The sequence below is a fragment of the Pongo abelii genome, chromosome 1, assembly GCF_028885655.2.
Source record: "Pongo abelii isolate AG06213 chromosome 1, NHGRI_mPonAbe1-v2.0_pri, whole genome shotgun sequence".
Taxonomy (NCBI): Eukaryota; Metazoa; Chordata; class Mammalia; order Primates; family Hominidae; genus Pongo; species Pongo abelii.
This window is the reverse complement of record NC_071985.2, coordinates 77,506,588-77,526,641: the sequence shown is the minus strand read 5'-3', so window position 1 is coordinate 77,526,641 and position 20,054 is coordinate 77,506,588. Positions and strand designations below refer to the sequence as shown.

Genomic DNA, 20,054 nt, shown 5'->3' with positions numbered 1-20,054 from the left:
ATCTTCGGATCCTGGATCCAACCCCTTCTGGATCCCAAGGGGTGACCAGGCTAAAAAACCCTTGGAGTAATTGAGGCTTGTCATAAGAAGGACTTCATCTTGGCAGTAGAAATAAAGAAGAGGGTACAATAAATAGAGATTTTTGAGGAGGTAAATGATTTGATTTTGTGAAAGATTGGCAAGCTGGCAGTAGTGCAGTGCAGTGCAGCAGATAACAGCATGAGGCTAGGATTCTAAATAAATGGATTTTAGTTTGCCTCTAACCAAACTCTGTTCAACAACCCCTTTCTGTTATCCATCTCAATGCAAAGAGGTATTTACTTAGGCTTCTGTGTGCTGTATCCTATACAGGATTCTGGTGGACAAAACAAAGTAACTGCTTTCTTGGAGCACACTGTCACTGAGAGTACATTCTAGGGCCTAAAATTATGAATCTGTGAAATAAAATTCAATGAGAAAAGAAATGTTAAGCATTTTTTGTTTGTTTTCTGTTTGTTTGCTTCTTTGTTTTAACTTGGGCAACTAGAAGAATTGGTGGTAGTCAAAAAGAAGTGGAAGAGTTGGCAAAGGGCTTGGAAGAGGAAGGAGCTGTTAGTTGGAGGTGAATGGAATATCCAACTGGAGACATTTTATGGGCACTTAAAAATGCAGACTTGAATGCAGATAAAATTTGGCCTGGAGTGCCAGGCGTGGTGGCTCATGCCTGTAATCCCAGCACTTTGGGAGGTCGAGGCAGGCGGATCACCTGAGGTCAGGAGTTCGAGACCAGCCTGACCATCATGGAGAAACCATGTCTCTACTAAAAAAAAATAGAAAATTAGCCGGGCATGGTAGCAGATGCCTGTAATCCCAGCTACTTGGGAGGGCGAGGCAGGAGAATCACTTGAACCTAGGAGGCGGAGGTTGCGGTGAACCAAGATCATGCTGTTGCACTCCAGCCTGGTCAACAAGAGCGAAACTCCATCTCAAAAAAAAAAAAAAAAAGAAAAAAAATGGGCCTGGAGTTATCCTCATAAAGCAGAGGTCCCCAGCCCCTGGGCTGCGGACCGGTACTGGTCCGTGGTCCGTTAGGACCCTGACCTCACAACAGGAGGTGAACAGCAGGTGAGTGAGCATTACTGCCTGAGCTCCACCTCCTGTCAGATTAGAAGCAGAATTAGATTCTCATAGGAGCATGAACCCTACTATGAACCACACACGCGAGGGATCTAGGTGGTGTGCTCCTTATGAGAATCTAATGCCCCCCACCCCATCCGTGGCAAAGTTGTCTTCCATGAAACTGGTCTCTGGTGCCAAAAGGTTGGGGACCGCTGTCATAGAGGGAATCATTTTTGAAAGAGAACATTGGACTTTTGAAACAATAAAGAAAGGTGCCAAGCATAGTAAAGCTCTGAAAGAAAGGAGGAAACTGGAAAGGATAGATGGAAAGAGATTTAAGGAAGTCATTTGAGTGGTCTACAATATAAAATGTCTTAGATAAGGTTGAAGAGCTTGAAAACTGAGAAACTTCAAAAGAGGGAAGTGATTGATAGCTTTTAGAAGTGGAGAATAGAAGATATTTGGAGAGCTGGTAGGCATGAATTCCACACATTTGTTTGGTAGCCAGGAGAGGTAGAAGAGTACTTAAAAAAAAAAGTTAACATGTAGAGTAGCTTCATACTTGTATGCTGCAACCCATTTTACACAGTGCCACTGGATTTGTCTTACATGCAGCTTTGATTATGTCAGTCCCCTGATGAAATATCTTTCAAAGGCTCCTTGAAGGATAAAACTTTAAACCTTGATAATTTTTAAATGCCTGCAGTCTGACCCACACCTACTGTTGTAGCTTTATTTTCTACTTTTCCTAATACAGACTTTGTTTTAGCATGACTGATCTGTTGGCCTGGTAGTAATTTATTTGAGGACTATTTTTGTAGTTTCTAATTGAAAATTAAGGTAACAAAACTACTGTCGCTTGTGTTTTAGAGGCTAAATACACCATACCCAATTTCTGAAAATATATTATTATCAAGTGTAGGGCATGATTATTTCCAGCATCTTAGAGGACAGATTGTATTGGCTGAATTTCTAATGGTAGGTTATAATGGTAGGATATAAAAACAGAACATATCACATTTGTTTACTAAGTGCTTCTCTATGTTGGATCAATGAAATTGTGGGCCAGTTTAGTGAAACAATTTTCTAATAGAATTTGATATGTGGAATATTAAGCCAAGAAAATTTAAGACCCAATCCTACATCAGAGTGAAGATTAAAAGTCAGAACTACTGAAATGCAAAGATTTAATTAGAAACAGGCACTAGAACATAGAACTTTCTCAGCTAAGCTGTACAGTTGCATGTGATTTGACTATGGACTGTTGATGCAGCTAAATAGAATAAAAACTGCAAGGAGAAAGAAGCCCAGTATGCTCTTACCTATTAGCAGATAGACCAAGCAGAAGAGAAGCAACCTTAAAAGAGCTCCAGACTGATAACGTGGTTTAGAAGAATATCTGTCTTTTAATAAAACATTGTGATGGAGAGAAACTAGGTTGCTTAAGCAAAGGCACTAGAGGGTTGGTGAGCTTTTGGTCTTGTTTTATTACCAGTGTTTGACCAAAATGGCGTCCACATTATTCACCCATTTCCCACAAGTTTCTCAATGCTTACAGGATTTCAGTAAATTTTTTCAGATATCCAGGAAGTAATATTCAAAAACTACTATTTTCACTGTTAACTTTAACCATACTGCACTAATTGAGTGGCTGGCACTATATTTCTGTACAAGGGATTAGTTTTGAATTTATGTTTAAGAAGCAATTCTTTATTGCCTAGTTTAGTTATTTCTTTTACCACAAAGTGTTTTCTCATTCTTCTTTTTAAAGCTCTGAAAAAGCTTTTCCAATTCATAGTTCAAAGTAGGAGCTCAATAGATCATCATGCTGGCAACAGGGCAGTATATTCTCTGCCTTGGAGTTGCTTAGTCTTATGTGAGAAACAAAAATAAACAGTTAATTTCATTTCAGTGTGTATGTGCTCAGGCAGAGATAGCCAAAGGGCTGTGGGAATTTAGAGCGGGCCACCCACCAACCCCAGATTGTGGAAAGCAGGAAAATGTTTTAGACCCTTACTAGTTTCTTGCCCCAAGAGAGAAGAATTATAGGTATTGAGTTATGTTTTAGATAGTGGGAGTGGGAGCAGGTACAGAACATTCTTGAAAGAGGGAACAGCATGAACCAGAGACATGAGACAGCACAGTCTGTGTTCAAGGAACTATTACAGGTAGCTCTGTATCGCTGAAGCATAAAGTGAAAGGCAGGGAGACTGGCAGGAAATATGAAGCTGAAGACTTAGTAGGATTTTAGAGATTTTTAAATAGCATATGGAGAGAAGCTTGAGTTTTGTCATGTAGTTAATGGAGTCTGTAAAAGGTTTTAAGCAGGGGAATGGTAGTGTGATAATTTACTGTTAGATTTTTGGCAGAGGTGTGAATGGTTGATTTGCAGACGTAGCAAGTTAGGAATTAGGGAGATCTGTTAGGAGGTTGCTCTAGGTAAGAGATAAGAGCTTGAGTTAAGGCAGTCAGAATGGGGATTGAGAAATGATTTAAAGAAATTTAGAGTAGAATAAACAAGATGGTCAAGGGAGGGTGAAGGCAAAGGAGTAGTCACAGGTGTTTTTCAGGTTTCTAGTTTGAGGATTGGGTAGATAGCAGTACCAGATGGTGGGATCAAGGATATGGGAGGAAGAGATTTGGAAAAGGAAGCTAATGTATTCAATTTTGGATTTAGATGTTTTTGAGATATCTTGGAATATGAAGGAAGAGAGATGCAACTTTTAAACGAGCTTTATTTATCCTCAACATTAATGTAGGGTATCACAGAAGGGTTTTAAGGAATGGACCAGTTAGGAAAAGATAAGGGCTGAAGATAAAAGTTTCAGCAGCTGTCAACTAAAAACCGTGAGAGTAGGTAAGTCTCCTATGTAGAATATAAAGGGAAGATTTCAGAACCAAACCCTTGGAGCATCAGAATTTAAATAGTGAACAGAAGCAGCATATCAAAGGAGACTCAGAAACAAGAGTCAGCGTGAGATGAAAAGCAGAAGTGTGTAATTTGACAAGTCAAAGAGGAGATGGTTTAAGTTAAAACAGCAGTCAGAGGTACCACATGCAGCAGGGAAATCAAAAAAAGCTAACTTCTGCCACACCATACTAGTCTCAGTGGTACAATGAGGGCAGAAACTAGATTTCAGCAGGCTGAGGACTAAATAGAAGGTGAAAAAATTGAGATTACAAGTATAAACTACTGTGAAATTTGATAAGTGAAAGTAGATAGAAAAGGTAGTGGCTGATAATAACTGACATCTCAGTGCATATTCTGTGCCAGGCTAAGCATAGCATATACATTTATTTCAGTTCCTCCTAATAAGTCCATTTTACAATGTTGATACTGAGTTGAGGCATGCAGGCTGGCTTTCTTTCTTTCTTTCTTTTCTTTCTGGCAGGGTCTCGCTGTGTCCCCCAGTCTGGAGTACAGCAGCATGATCACCACTCACCTCAGCCTTGACCTCCCTGGGAACTGGTGATTCTCCTTCCATCTCAGCTTCCTGAGTAGCTGGGACCAGAGGTGTGCGCCACCATGCCTGGCTAATTTTTGTATGTTTTGTAGAGACAGGGTTTTGCTTTGTTGCCCAGGCTGGTCTCTGACTCCTGGTCTCCTCTTAAATTTGTCCATACTCTTGGATTAAAGTATTAATCTAATTTTTACAAATAAGGAAATTGAAGCTCATAAGTTGCCCATCACTCACCTTGCAAACTTAGATCTCTCTCCAAATTGTTGGATTTTTCCATATTGCTACGTTTCATGTTTAATATTTTCTAGCCAACAGATACATGAAAAGAAGGATAAGAAGATAACACTGTTACATTCACTCAAGAATTGGTGATACTGGTCAAGGCTAGATACAGCATAATACAGAAATAAAACAACTATCACAAAGGAGAAGTTCTGATTAACAACTTCATGATTTTCGTAGTGGCAACAAGTGATAAATATGAAGGCCGTGTAGTAGTGGCTAAGAGGCGCAGGCTTCAGAGTCAAAAAAATGCAAGTTTTAACCCCCGGTCCCTCACTTATTAGTTACAGGATCTTGAACAAGTAATAAAACCTGTATAGGCCAGGCACAGTGGCTCACACCTGTAATCCCAGCACTTTGGGAGGCCAAGGCAGGTGGATCACTTGACCCCAGGAGTTCGAGACTAGCCTGGGCAACATGGCAAAACCCCATCTCTTCCAAAAATACAAAAATTAGCCAGACATTTTGGTGCTTGCCTGTAGTCCCAGCTATTCTGGAGGCTGAGGTGGGAGGATCACTTGAGCCTGGGAAGGGGGAGGCCTCAGTGAGCTGAGATTGCACCACTGCACCCCAGCCTGGGTGACAGAGTGAGACCCTGTCTCAAAATAAATATATTTATGTACAGTGAAATGCACAGATCTTAACTGTATAGTTGGATCAGTTTTGACACATGCATACACCTATGCATACACTCACACACCCTCAAGATATAGAATATTCTCATCACCCCAGAAAGTTCTCTCATGTCCCTTTCTGGTGAATCCCCCAGAGGTAAATAGTGATCTGATTTCTGTCACCATGGATTAGTTTTGCCAATTCTGGAACATCATCTAAATGGAGTTATACAGTATTTGCTCATGTGTTTGACTTCTTTTACTCAATGTAATGTCTGAGATTTACCCATTTTGTTTCCTTTGTCATTAATTAGTTCCTTTTTATTGCTGAGTAGTACACTGTATGAATGTACTACAGTTTGTTTATTCTTCTGTTAGTGGTTATCTGGGCTGCTTCCAGGTTTTCGCTATTAGGAGTAAAAACTACTACGGACATTCTTGTACAAGGCTTTTTGTAGACATAGTTTTCATTGCTGTTGAGAAGTACCTAAAAGTAGAATTGCAACTGCTGAAACAGATGGATATTATTTGCTTTTCGATACAGTATCCTGAGAAAGTCACAACATCATTATAATATCCTGAGAAGGACACAATGAAGGATTCTGACTGAGAATACCTAATCTGAATCTGGTCGTCATGATACATCAGACAAATCTCACATAAGAACCATACTATTTAAAAAGAAAAGGGACTGTAGCCTTCAAAAATGTTAGTGCCAGATAAAATAAAGCTCCAGAACTGTTCCAAGTTAAATGGTACTGAATAGACATGACAAATGCAGGACATGATCATAGATTTAATTCCATACTGGAGAAAGGAATTCTAAAAAAGACATTATTGGATTAATTGACAAAATTGCAATGTGGACAGTGAATTTTTGTGTCAGTGTAACATTTACTGAAGTTGGTAGCTGTATTGTAGTTATGCAAGAGAATATCCCTATTTTGTGGAAATAGATATCACAGTATTTTAGAGGTAAGTTACTGGGAGAGAGGGAACAGAGGGAGAGAGGGAGGATGAGTGAGCATGGGCAAATGACAAATAATGGAACAAATTAAGTAAAATATTAACAATGGATTGATACAGCTAAGGCATTTGTAGATTTTTTTTGTACTATGCTGCCTACTCTTCTGAAATTTGAAATTATTTCCAAATAAAAAATTTAAAAACGGTTTGAATTTTCTCCTGTGTGTGAGAAGTTGAGAGATCCATTCAAGTTTATCAGTCTATTATCAGTTTTTTCCATTCCTTATGCCAGTTTTGCTATTTTTCTAGAAATTTATCCATTTCTCCTGTTTTCAAGTATATTGTTATATATAGTTTATAATATTTTACAATTTTAAAAATGTTTCCTCTGTGGTTATTTTTTCTTTTTATTCCATATTGTGTTAATTTCCATTACTATCTTCCCTTTATTGGTTTTGCCAGAAGTTTGTCTAATACTTTCTTCAAAGAACCAACTTTTGATTTTCTTAATTTTCTTGGCTGTTTTTTGTTCTCTATTTTAGCAATGCCTGTCCATATATCCTTCCTTGTTTCTTTGCATTTGTACTCTCTTTTATCTTTTTGAGTTGATTACCTCTTTTGTTTTCAGCATTTGTCTTAATGTATTCAGAAGCATAGTTTTCCTGCTATTGTCTTATCTACATCCCACCAATTTTGATTGGTGGTCTTCTCCTGATTGTTTCATAATGTTTCCTCTTTAACCTAAGGATTATTTTGCTACATATTTCTTGCTTCCAGGCTTGGAGTATTGTTAGCTGTCTTTCTGTTATTTCAAATTTTGTTGCAGCATGGTTGGAGAATATAATCTTTTAGAGCTTGAGTTTTTCGAATTTGAGGCTTCTTTTGAGGCTTTAGTTTAATATCGGTATTTGGGAAATATTCCATGTGTCCTTGAGAAGAACGTTTTAATTTATATGTGGTATAAAATTCTGTATCTTTGATTGAGCTTCTTACATGGAATATAAATATCATTTTGTCCACTTAATCTGTTATTTTGTGAGGTAATTTAAAATAGACCACTATACTTTTTGATTATTCTCTTTCCACCTGTAGCTTTGCCAGTGGTTGTAGTATATTTTCTACATTGTTAGGTGCATATATATTTGTAATTCTTTCTTCTTTTTACTCATAGATAATAAATCGCTGTCTTAATAACATAATGTTTTCCATCTTCTTTGGTTTCTATGTTAATTAAAATGGCTACTTTGTTGTTTTCATATTTTCTTAAAACTGTATATACTTACTCAAATTTTTAAATGAGTTGAAAATTACCCCTAATGTTTCCTGACGTAATAATTGGTACTTACTGGGTAATCTTACATGCTTGTAAAGTGTCTTCATTAAAACTCAGAGGAAAACAATTCATTTGAAAGTGACAGACTCCAGTTTGGTTTTATTAGCCAAGCCTAATAATTGCAGACTCCTTTGCAGACTCCTTTGCAATTATTAGGCTTGGCTCATTTGCATATTAGCGTATTCTTTATTGCACATTTATGTGTCTTTCTAGAATTCATTATTGCATTATTTTGCCAGATTTGATAGTATGATAAAAACAATTGTTAAAGATAGCTGGTTCAGTAATTCTGCATTAGGCAGATATAAAAAGCTGTCATTGCAAGCCATTGGATATCATTTTAAAAAGGTTTTTTTTTTTTTCAATCACTTTCACATTAAAGAATGCTTTCTTCTGTAATGAAATTTCCCTTGGCACAATAAAGAATGTTTTCTGCTTTCTTAATGAAATCTTCCTTGGCTCTTCAGTAGCTATATCCTTTGGAAAATTTTTCCTGAGTCCCTCTCCTGTTCTTTTTAGTAAGAATGAATCGATTTCTCTTTTACCCTAACACTTAACCATTATTTTTTGAGACACATAGTTGTAACATACACCCTTAAAATGGCAGGATGCCTAGAAGTATTAAAGATCATAGGTTGCCACAAGAAAAACTTGTCACCATGCATTCAAGTTGAAAACCTTCCTTCAGGGGAAAAAAAAAAAATAGAAATACAGTTTCTAAAATGAAAGCAGTAGGTTTAAGAAAAGATTAAATCCCCAAAGTCTGTCTTTTAAACCTAGGCATTCCATTTCTTCTGGTGTTATTTGGGTGCTTCTGATAAACTAACCTAGACTGATTGCCCTCTATTCCTTGTTTACAGCTATCTTCCTGGGATTTGTCTTTCTAGTCACCCTGGGGGTTTCCTTTGCCTTTGTTATCTCAGTATCATATTGCTGTAATTACTGTAGTTTCATATAGACCTAGCCCCTCATATAAGAATATTCTTGACTATTTCTGGCTTTTTATATAAAAAGTCTCCCTTTTTACCACCTCAGTATGTGATTTTCAAACTACCCCTATATATTATTTCAAACTACTCCTATATATATCCACAATTGACACTTTTTCCAAGTAAAAGGATTGTCAAATATTGGCAATTTCAAACAGTTCTACTTACTAGAAGATTTCTTGCCAAGTTTCTATCTGGACACGTTATTGTTTCTATCATAAATGAGTACTTGTTATGGTTTGAGAGAGTGTTGATTTGCTTGTTAATTTTATACTTGGGAATATAATTTTTATATCTGGGACTTCTTTTAATAGGTGATTCTTTTGAATTTTCCAATTATATAAACTCATCTGCAGTTAATGCAGATACACTCATTATTTGGAACTACAGATAATTTTACTGTCTTTTCCATTTTTATGCCTCTTTTATCTTCATGTTTTGTAATGCTAATGAAAATGGACATTCTTGTCTTATTTCAGATCTATATAGGTTTCTTTTTAGGTTTCCTCACTAAGTATAATACTGACTTTTAGTTTTATGTGTTACATATGTATTTTCCATGTTAAATATATAATTATTCCTCTTTCATTATTGATTCTTAAAACATTGATGGATGTATAAGTTTATCAGATGTTTTTCAGTGGCTATGGATATAATCGTAAGATATTTTTCCTTGATATTTTTGCATATCAAATCAAGTTGATTTTATTATGTTGGACTAGTTTTGAACGTCAGAGCTGAACTCTACTTGATAATAATTGTAGTATATTTCTCCTTTGGTGTGTTCCTAGAGACTTTCTTTTTTATTGTTTTCTTGATAAGTTTTGCATGTTATTTCATAAGTACTATTAACCTCTAGTATTCGTTCATGTGTGTGCTATTTCTGTTAGTTTTTGATATCACTGTTAGGTTCTCTATGCAAAAATAATTTGGAAGCTTCTATGCTTTTAAACGGTTGAGGTAACTTTAGGATTATCTGTTCTTAAATATTTGTTAGAATTTATAAGAACTGGTATTTTCCGAGGAGGTTAGCTATTTGACAGCTTTCTGTGTTCCTTGTGTGATAATTATCAGATGCTGCTTCTGGTGAAGACTTTCCTGTTGTACCTTCATGGAATTCATAATATCTTACTTGGAATGCTGATAATAATGTTTATGTTTTTCTTATGCATATTGATTTTCATCATTAAATTGTTAAAAGGTATTAGGATAGGAACCATCTGTCTAGCGCCTCAAATTCTAGCCCATATAGAAATATGTTGACTTAACAACTTTTCTTCTTTCTTTCTCTTTCTCTTTTTCTGTTTGTTGGTGGTGGTGGTGGGTGTTTTACAGGCTTCCCAGCTGGCGTGTATGTTGTAAAGAGAGTTCTTCAGCTTCAGCGTCATCATATTACTCTCAAGATGACAACTGCGCACTAGAAAATGAAGATGTACAATTCCAGAAAAAGGTGCCTTAAATAAAGTTAACGTTATAATTTGTGTGTCAGCTTTCTGAGAGTGTCTGAAAACATTCAGAATAAAAGTAATTTCAAAAATGCCATGCCATAATTTTTGGTGGAGATTCGTATTTTTCTTTGCTATTACTCAGGTAATTCTTAAATTATGATGGCTCAGAGATATTTATATGTTTATTCTTGTTGCTTGTATTTGGAATTTTGTAACATCCTCAGTCCTATAATATAGGGTAGTGCATGTTCAGAGAGCTGAAAACGAGTGATTTGTTTTTAATGATCTATAATAGAGTTTTTAAAGAAACCCCAATTTTGCAAATAAAAACTATTAGAAATGAGTATTCCAGGGAGAATCTACAGTCAGTGGCTTTGTACTTTGTTTTATGTAATTAGGTGCAGTAAATATAAAGACTCCAAAAAACCTCATGGTCTTAAAACATGTATTATTTTACCATTCTAAATGATAAATGGAGAGTATTGACTTGATTTGGCTTTTGCCTTTAACTTCAGTGTATTTATTTAAAATTACTGAAGTAATTTATATTGATATAAAATATTTATTATTTATGTCTCATTCCTTTCTCCAAAGGAACAACAGTTTACTATTTCTTGTGAAAATGTTTGGACCTTGTTCTGTGGGTATAGATAACACCTTTATATATGCCCACAAATTAATATTTTTATTTCCATGAAAATATCATATAAATATATTACAAATTGACATCCCCCTTCCCCTCCAGTGATAGCTCATATATAATCTTTTCATGTTGATATATTCTGAATGGCTGCATTTTAATCTTGTTATATAGACATTATTTATCAGTTGTTCTTTATTGACAAACTTTTGCATTTTGTTCCCTGCCATGTGTGCACACGTGTGGGTGTGTGTATCAACACATACTTACAATTACATACTTGAGGGGTTTTTTGGCATATTTAGAGTGGATTATTTAAATTTAAGTTATGTTGGATATATTTCTGGGATGGAGTGTTTAAAATTTTGAAGACTTGCCGCATATCTCAAAAAAAACTATAATTTTGTATTTTCACCCACACAGTATATAAGATTTTGATTTAATCCCCTTTTTGATGAAGGATTTTGCAAACAAATGTCATAAAAGTGAATTTAAGCAAAGCATTAAGGGGGAAAGCATGTTCTTTCAGTAAACATTTAGATACCTAGTATAAGCTAGATAGGCTCAGGTATTAACAAAGATTGAATATGAACTTTTATGAAAGTTACACTCTAGAAGGCATAAAGGTATTAGAAATTCTAACTTGAATGTATGTCAAGAGATGAAAGAAAGAGCTTTATGTACCTTCATTTGTCAGATATTTATTGGAGTTTTACTAGGTGCTTAAAATGGTGCTGGATGGTAAGACTAAAATGCTTATTAAGAAATCAAATGAAGTTCTTGAACTGGTGTATTGCACATTTTAAGTGTTGTAGCAATGAGGGGATTCAAGGAAATAGACAATAATCCTGTAAACAATGAAATTAATTAGAGTCAAATACACAAGTCAGTTTTTTGGTTTTAAAGTATGGAAAAAAACCGTCTTCATATTGCTTTATAACTGTTTTGTAAAACAGTTTTATCAGGTGATTTTTGTTGTTGTTGTTGTTATATAGGATGAAAGAGAGGGACCTATCAATGCCGAATCATTGGGAAAATCAGGTTCAAATTTACCTATTTCTCCAAAAGAACATAAATTAAAAGATGATTCTATTGTGGATGTACAAGTAAGCTATGTTGCTTTGATTTTTAATAATATGTCATTTCAAACCACTTCACAAGACTGAAAACCTCTGTTTGGTCACCATATTGTGTGTGTATTGTTAGTTTTTTCACTTTGAGGTACTCTGTAACTGGACTTAAGATTACTTACCTGCTAATAGTACTGCTTTTGAGAACATGTAAAATTACAGATAATAATAAATGTGACTAGTCTCTTGGTAGTAAAGGTTTGAGTATAAATCCTCATTTCTTCTTCAGTTCTATTTTGGTTCATTATGATGTATCTTGTCTCTTCAGATTTTCAGTTGTTAGGAAATTTTTTTCTAACCTGAATCACTTGGAACAAAAGGAAGTATTTTTATGTAGAACACAGAGTATTTTGATAACCAAGATTTCCACTTATTGTGGGTATGAATAGATAATAGGTCAAAATATGTTTTTTCTCTTTTTCTCTCACATTGCATTCTGAATATTGTTTATTTTGTGCACTAGACTTTATGAAAAATACTAAAAACTAGACTATACACCATAAACTGATCAGAATGCTGAGGTATCTGGAAACCATGTAATATCAGTAATGGCTGAAGGAACGGGATATTTGATCTGTAGGCAGAAGGACTAAGGAAAAACTAAAATCTCGAATATTTAAAAAAAACACACATTTCAACTCAGAATGAGGGAGAATTCTTTCTTTTTTTTTTAAAAAAAAAATACAGCCTTGGCTATTTTTTTTTTCGTTTTTTATTTTTTAACCTTGTACTTTTTGCAAGAGCCAGGGCTATTTTATAACTTACTGAGTTAACTAAAGCAATAGAATTAGTTTCATTTTATTGGATTCTGGAAGACATTTGTCAAGGGTTTATGCATAGGAGTAAGAGAAAAGTGATACTTGTAGCCCTTACAATTGTATGACTATCCTGAACACTCGTACCATTATTCATAAAACTTTTATTATGATGTAGTTGTGCTCAAATACTTCCGAGTGCTTACCATGTCTTGTATACCTATATTGTTCATTACAGTAGCCACTAGCCACATGTGGCCATTAAGCACTTGAAATGTGGCTAGTCCAAATTGAAATTTACTGTAAGTGTAAAATACACATTGGATTTTGAAGACTTAATTAAAAAATAGCATGTAGGCCGGGCACAGTGGATCACCTGAGGTCAGGAGTTCGAGACCAGCCTGGCCAACATGGTGAAACTCTGTCTCTACCAAAAATACAAAAATTAGCCAGGTGTGGTGGTGCACGCCTATAGTCTCAGCTACTCAGGAGGCTGAGGCAGGAGAATCGCTTGAACCCAGGAGGCGGAGGTTGCAGAGAGCCGAGATCATGCCACTGCACTCCAGCCTGGGCGATAGAGTGAGACTCTGTCTCAAAAAAAAAAAAACATGTAAAGTATCTCATTAATTTTTAAATTTTGAATACATGTTCATATGGTAATATAGTATTTGATAATAAGGCAGTAGTCATTTTCTCAAGGCCTCCATCATAAAAATGCAGATGACTATTTATATTTTTTTGTTAATTTTTCAGTGTAAATAATTCCCCAAATGATCATACTTTATATTCTCCGGACTGCATGCCTTGATGTTTTTTTCTGCTCTTGTACTGGCCCTCCTTTTCTTTAATGCCTATCTCTTCTAATTCATAATAGTCGTTAGTTTCTTTTTCCTTGAGCTGAACATGAGTACCTCTCACTTGATATTCATTTATTGAGCATTTAAATGCCTACTGTGTGCTAGGTACTGTGCTAGACACTGGGAATATGAGGATCAAGAGAATATAGTTCTTACTGAGGACATTTATAGTATAGTTGAAGAAGAGAGGGAGACATGAATAATGGCAATTGAGTTGTTATAGATGCAATGATAAAAGTGTACAGAGAACACTGGAGGCATAGAGGAAAGGGAGTAGTTAATTCTGTTTAGGGTTTCTCTTGGAGGAGGAGGTGCTGATAGAGGTTTTCAAATATGAACAGGTGTTAGGTAGATTTCACATTGTGTTTTGGAGGACTGAAAGGCCCAGGGCATTCAAGACTGAAGGAGCAGCAAGAATCATTTATTGCTTCATGGTGTTACTTGAACATATCTTATATTGTTGCTTATCGATACACATTATTTCCTAAACTGCTCAGGGTCAAGAACTATGTATTGTACTGTTTTGTACATGTCCATAGAGTTTCTTTGTTGCTACTATCATTCATCAATTAGAGAAGAGGGAAATCTCTGTAGGTCCTGATGCAAAGTAGGAAATAGGTAGGGAGAAAGTGCTTTCCTAGTTTATGAAATGCCATGAAAAATGCTTAGGGCCTGTATTTTCATATGAAATATATTCCTTAGGGTGGTAATATTGGAAGAAAGGATTTTTATAAAAGTACTTTTTTAGTGAACATTTTTTATATTGTCATTTTTCAGAAATGCTTTCCACAAATGCCTGTTCTGCTTAAGAGATGTTATATTAATCTCAACATTTAATTTAGCTGACTTGTTTTTTTAAACAGAATACAGAGTCAAAAAAGTTAAGTCCACCGGTGGTGGAGACACTCCCTACAGTTGATTTGCATGAAGAATCTTCCAATGCAGTTGTGGACAGTGAAACTGTTGAAAATATTTCCAGCTCATCTACCTCAGAAATCACTCCAATCTCAAAGCTTGAGTAAGTCATTACAAAAAACAAACACAAAAAAGAATCTCCTTAGTTAGTGATAGAAAAATTTCCTTAAAAGATAAAGCAGCTTGATACTCAAGTTTGAAGTTTAGGCTATATAGCAGATCTAAATTACAGTGCTTGTGTTTTGTGTGCGTATGTGTGCATGCCTTTGTGTGTTTTGAATGTAATGATTTTGTAACAGGTTTATTTAGCTAACTAACTCAATGAAGCTGATAGATACCAGATGTGAGATCTCTATATAGTCTAAGCAAAGTAAGGTTCTACTTAGGAAACAGTGCTCATTTGAATTATCTTCCCTATAATTATCAACTCAAATGTCAGGTTATTCATTTCCATTAAGTATCACTGTCATTTCATTCATTTTTATGTCTTCATGTGAATCGCTACCTTTTTCAAACTCGATAATAAATATTCAGAGTGTTTAGGTTTAAGTGATCCTTAATTTAGAAAATTTGTTATGTACTTCTAGCTCCTTCCTGTAGCAGTCGAAAGAACAAAACAAAATGTCCTTCTCTTAATACAACATTAAGCATTTCCTTTATCAAATGAGTTAATATAAATAAAGTGCAAGAAGAATAACTGGTACATAGGATAAATGTGTCAGTTAATATCACCCTTGCTTCTCAAGAATGTAAGGGCCTGGGTTGAAGGAGTTGCACAAGATATTATGGTTACCATTTAGGAGCTTGTCTTAGTACGGGCCAGGGAACAGAAGACATGTTGAGAAATAATGATAGCATTTAAACTTTTAAATGTAAATGAATCAGAAGGAATTTAAGGCTAGATACTATATATCTGAAGAGTGAATTCTGTACTCCCATTATATTAAAAATGACTGGTTAATGAAATGGAGGTGAGGCAGGGAAAAATATGAAGGTTTATATTTTAAAAATGAAATTCTAAGAACACCTTAAAATTTTAGTAAAATGTCTTGAGATAATGACTTTTGAAGGATGCCATAAGTAACAACTTTAATGCTGGTAGAATTAATATAGTAATGATGGAAATTAAACTTTAGAGAAGATACATTGAGAATAAGTAATTTTTAAAAATCTTATTTTTGAAAGACCAAATATTAACCTCATATTTGATAAGTACTTATTTAGAAGCTGAGGACAATAACAGATCAAGTCAGCAATTTACATGATTTAAAATTTTCTTTCTTTGGTTTACATTATGTTTTGGAAATCACTAATAGTGTTTTTAATGTATATTACCTCAAGTTTATTTAATTACCAGATTATGTTTCTTGTTTCTTTTTTTAGTGAAATAGAAAAATCTGGTACTATTCCAATAGCCAAACCAAGTGAAACTGAGCAGTCTGAAACTGATTGTGATGTTGGTGAGGCCCTTGATGCTAGTGCTCCAATTGAACAACCTTCCTTTGTCAGTCCACCTGACAGGTGGGTAGGAGCAGTTGTTTGTCCTTCTTATGATTCTGTAATAACAGCAGTGTCCTGTTTGAATGGACTTTGGTGTATGTTAAATTCCACTTTGATTGAGAGAAAGCTGATCTCTTTGTGTTTCTTCCTTGGTTTACTTTGTGCATGAGTTAAAAGAGTTTAGATTGTATAGAATTTGTTATCCAGTAAAATCTGTTTATTTAATATATCTTTTGGTTTTAAACAGCCTTGTTGGCCAGCATATAGAAAATGTATCATCTTCACATGGTAAAGGAAAGATAACAAAATCAGAATTTGAATCAAAGGTTTCAGCAAGTGAACAGGGTGGTGGTGATCCAAAATCTGCATTGAATGCTTCAGATAATTTAAAAAATGAGGTAGGTATATAACTTGCACTATCTCTTACTTCTTTATGTAATGCATTTTTGTTATTAGCTAAGCTCATAATAATTTGCTAACTATATTTGTCATAAAATCAGGGAGATTAAGTAGACAATAACATGTGGAACTAACACGAACTGTGCTCCCTGAGAGCAAGTGATTCTGTTTCCAATATAGTGTTTATCACATAAAGTTGTTTCAAGTGTGAACTCTCTTAGGTTATATATTATTAAATGATTTTGTGCCACCCACAGCTGTTTGATACCAGATACATGAAGTCCTTATTTAATCCACTTCTTAGAAAGCTATCTAGAAGAAGGTATGACTAATTACATTTAATTATCTTCAGAATATAAGTTAATAATACAAGGTTAAATTTAGGCTCTTCAGTCAGAACTATTTTAATGAAACATATTACCTTTCATTATTTGTGTGCAAAATACAACCAGACCACCTTATATTTTAGAGTGTGATTCTTATAATTAAGACAGGGCTTATCACAGTGGAACAGTTTTACTTTCTTTTCTCCGAGTTCTACCTTGACTTCATGTACTGTAGAATTTCTTGAAGTAGTATCAACACAGCAATTTAAACTTCCCTCAGGTAAGCAATAACTAAGTTACAGAGATGAAGTATATTCCATAAACTTAACAAAAACAAGAATAAATAGGGTCCAAGAATAGTTCAGTGTGCTGACTACCACATCCATATTTATTCCTCTTTAGTTTGGGGATCTTTTGTTCTCTGCTTTCTTTTTCACGTATTTTCAGTGAATATTCACTTACGACTAACTAAACTTCATTCTGGAGACTTTCACTATCACGGGCCCAACTGTTTTGATGATGTTTCTTACAAATATAGGAGCTCAGCATTTCATAGTCTAACATCTTGAAGGACCTACTTTTCTCAGTGATACCAAATCACGCATATGTTAAAGTTTAGTTGTCAGATATCACATCCATGAATAAAATTAGACAAACTTTAAAACACATCTTTGAAGGTATTTATAATAATGTCAAGTGTAAAATTCAAGCATGGCAGCTAACTTTGTCCTAGATTTGCTTGTTCTCCTTAGCAGACTGAAATTTATTACCTGACTTAAACTGTTTGTGAGTCTATGCTAATCGGCAAAAGAGTAGAATTTTAATTAACTGTATTAATTACTTTCTAAATGAATTAGTATCCCAGAAAAATCATGGCAGATAATGAGCACATTATGAGTAATAGCCAATAGTTTTATGTCGTATCTACTTAAGAATAACTGCCTCGTTAAGTTTGTGTGAGTGGGAGAGAATTTGCTTTCTGATGCCTTGTGCTAGCCTCTTACTTCAAGGATCTGTGAGACACTGATTGCCATACTTATACAGAGAATGCTTTACAAACTGATTTTGTTGTATCGTTTATAGACAATGCATTACAAAGTGATTTTTATTGTATTTGTTCTCTTATTTGTTGCTAGGAGGATATAGTGATTTCTTTGGCTGGGCTTCAAAGGGTAAATGTATGTTGTTTTTGTTGCAGTTTTTGTATTTGAGCTTTACTTTGTTAGTAACTCAGCTAGGTAAGTTTTTATAAGTGTATGTTTCTTGTTTATTTTCTCAATGTATCTGATGCAGGACAGGCAAGCCCCAAAATTAGTGCTTAGCCTGGAAGGGTTCTTGGCTTAGCCCAGGAAAGAATTCAAGGGCAAGCCAGTGGTATTAAACAGCAACTTTAATTGAAGCGGCAGTGTACAGCAGCAGCAGAGGTACTGCTCTTTGTGGAGTAGGGCTACCCCATAAGCATTGTGCCCAGAATAGCAGCTCAGAAGCATTTCTGCAGTCATGTTTATATACAATTTTAATTATATGCAAATTAAAGGGTAGTTTATGCAGAAATTTCTAGGAAAAAGGTGGTAACTTCTGGGTTGTCAGGCAGTTGTTATGGGAAGGGGTGGTAACTTTTGGGTGTTGCCATGGAAAGAGGTAGTAACTTCCAGGTGTTGCTGTGGCAGTGGTAAACAGACATAGCACGTTGGTGGGCTTGGCTTACAGAAATTTGCTTCCATCTGGGACCTGTTTTAGCTGGTACTCAATTTGATCTGATGTCCAAGACCCACCTCCAGAATTGAATCCCACCTCCCTACCTCATTCCTCCCTCAGAGATTAGATACTCCTCCTTAATCTTAAGAAGGCTGCACAAGGACAGAGATCCATCTTCTGTAACTGCTTCCTGCTGAGTTTACAGTGTAGGCCCTGTCTAGCACCAGATAAGTGAAAATCTCTGGATAACTGATAGGGGCCCAGAGACAGGATGAGTTGGAAGCCTTGTGCTAACATTATCTTTACCTGGAACTGTTGTAATCTAAGACAAAACTTTACTAAGAGGTTAAACAAGCAAGGACCAAAAATTAGTAACAAGACAGCCTTCAAAGGTCCTAGAAGAGGTAGGTAAAAGCCGGTTGAGACTTGTGAAGGCAGTTTTGATAGTTGACCAGCTGTAGTGCAGTAAGTGCCCTGGTTATATCTGTATCCAGGTAGTTTACTCATAGATCTTTTGAATGTTAATCTCAACCTGTCTGGAGTTGTTAATATATGTGCAGCAGGTTTTATTAATAACTGCAGATACTCTACCTTGTTCAGCTGGTAAATAGTCCAGTGCTAGTCTGTTATTGAGAAACACATTTGCCAAAGAGTCTAGGGACTCTTAAATTCTCTTTAGTGCATGACCTGTGTTGGTGGCTAAGGATTCTAGGGTTTGAGTCAAGTTGTTTAGGGTTCACTTTAAGCAAAGCCACCCAAGGGTATGCTACCCTGATTCCTGCCAGAATTAATCCTATTGCTCATTTACTTCTGGTGTTATTATGACTGTGACCTCTGAAGGGGCAAGAGTGGCTAACATATATTCATCTCAGTTCCAAGTTTTGATACATAAGGGAAAGCTACTCCTAAAAGAGCAGATGTTGACTTTTAACTATTCAGAATTAAAAAACAAAAAACAGATGACTACCTGGAGAGTCAGGTGTGGTTATGGGGTGTGACTTCTTCCCATTCATGGCCACAAAGAAAAATGAGCTGAATTGGGGCACAAATGGAGACCCTATGGGGTGTGATCTTTATTCTTTGTTGCCAGCTTGAGTCTGTAGAGATACTTTCCCCCTATTCTAATGGGGGTGGTTGAACAATCTTTGTTTTCTGAAAGAGGGTGGCACTGCCACCTTCCCAGACTAGATAGTTGTTTTTCCCCTGTATATTCTAATCCAGGAGAAGCCACCATATATGGTCTCCTTGCTTTCAAGCGGAATCCCATTTACCTTGCTGCAGCATTGGTATCTTGGCAGCTAGAGTTGTATTCAGAGCATTGCAGGGAAACTTCTGCTTTAGTGTCATTAACACAAAAGGTGCAGAAGGTAGGATCATGAGTGCACTGGAGATATACATACCCAACTTCCCGGGTCCAGATAATGGTGGGGAGGTTCAGGTGGATTTCGTTCATATGGGGGGAGTTCGTTCCACTTATCAAGTAAGGGTTTGGGTATTTCAGGATTGCTGTGGTTAGTTAGGAGGTCTGTGGGGGGTGTTTGTGAGATTTTTTGGATAAGCCAGAAGATTGAAATCTTTATCCTGGGGATGTTGATGACGAATCTAGCAACCATGAAGGTGGTGCCCTGATGCTATAATTTTTG

General features: G+C 35.7%; 1 protein-coding gene across 5 annotated transcripts in view; it reads left to right on the top strand.

The window, feature by feature from the left end:
- The window catches only part of SUCO (SUN domain containing ossification factor), a 79,534-nt gene that overhangs the window by 10,642 nt on the left and 48,838 nt on the right, over window positions 1–20,054 (top strand). For 3 of the 5 annotated variants that reach the window (XR_008511459.2, XM_009240891.3, XM_003775495.4), the window contains exons 2-6: window positions 10,079–10,193; window positions 11,827–11,937; window positions 14,437–14,591; window positions 15,872–16,009; window positions 16,236–16,386. Coding sequence is in view for 4 of the 5 variants with exons in the window: in XM_009240891.3 (XP_009239166.1) it covers window positions 10,079–10,193; window positions 11,827–11,937; window positions 14,437–14,591; window positions 15,872–16,009; window positions 16,236–16,386 (670 nt within the window). In the remaining variant the exon portion in view is untranslated. The remainder of the gene's footprint in view (window positions 1–10,078; window positions 10,194–11,826; window positions 11,938–14,436; window positions 14,592–15,871; window positions 16,010–16,235; window positions 16,387–20,054) is intronic. The other 2 variants (XM_009240903.3, XM_009240894.3) reach the window with 1 other exon arrangement.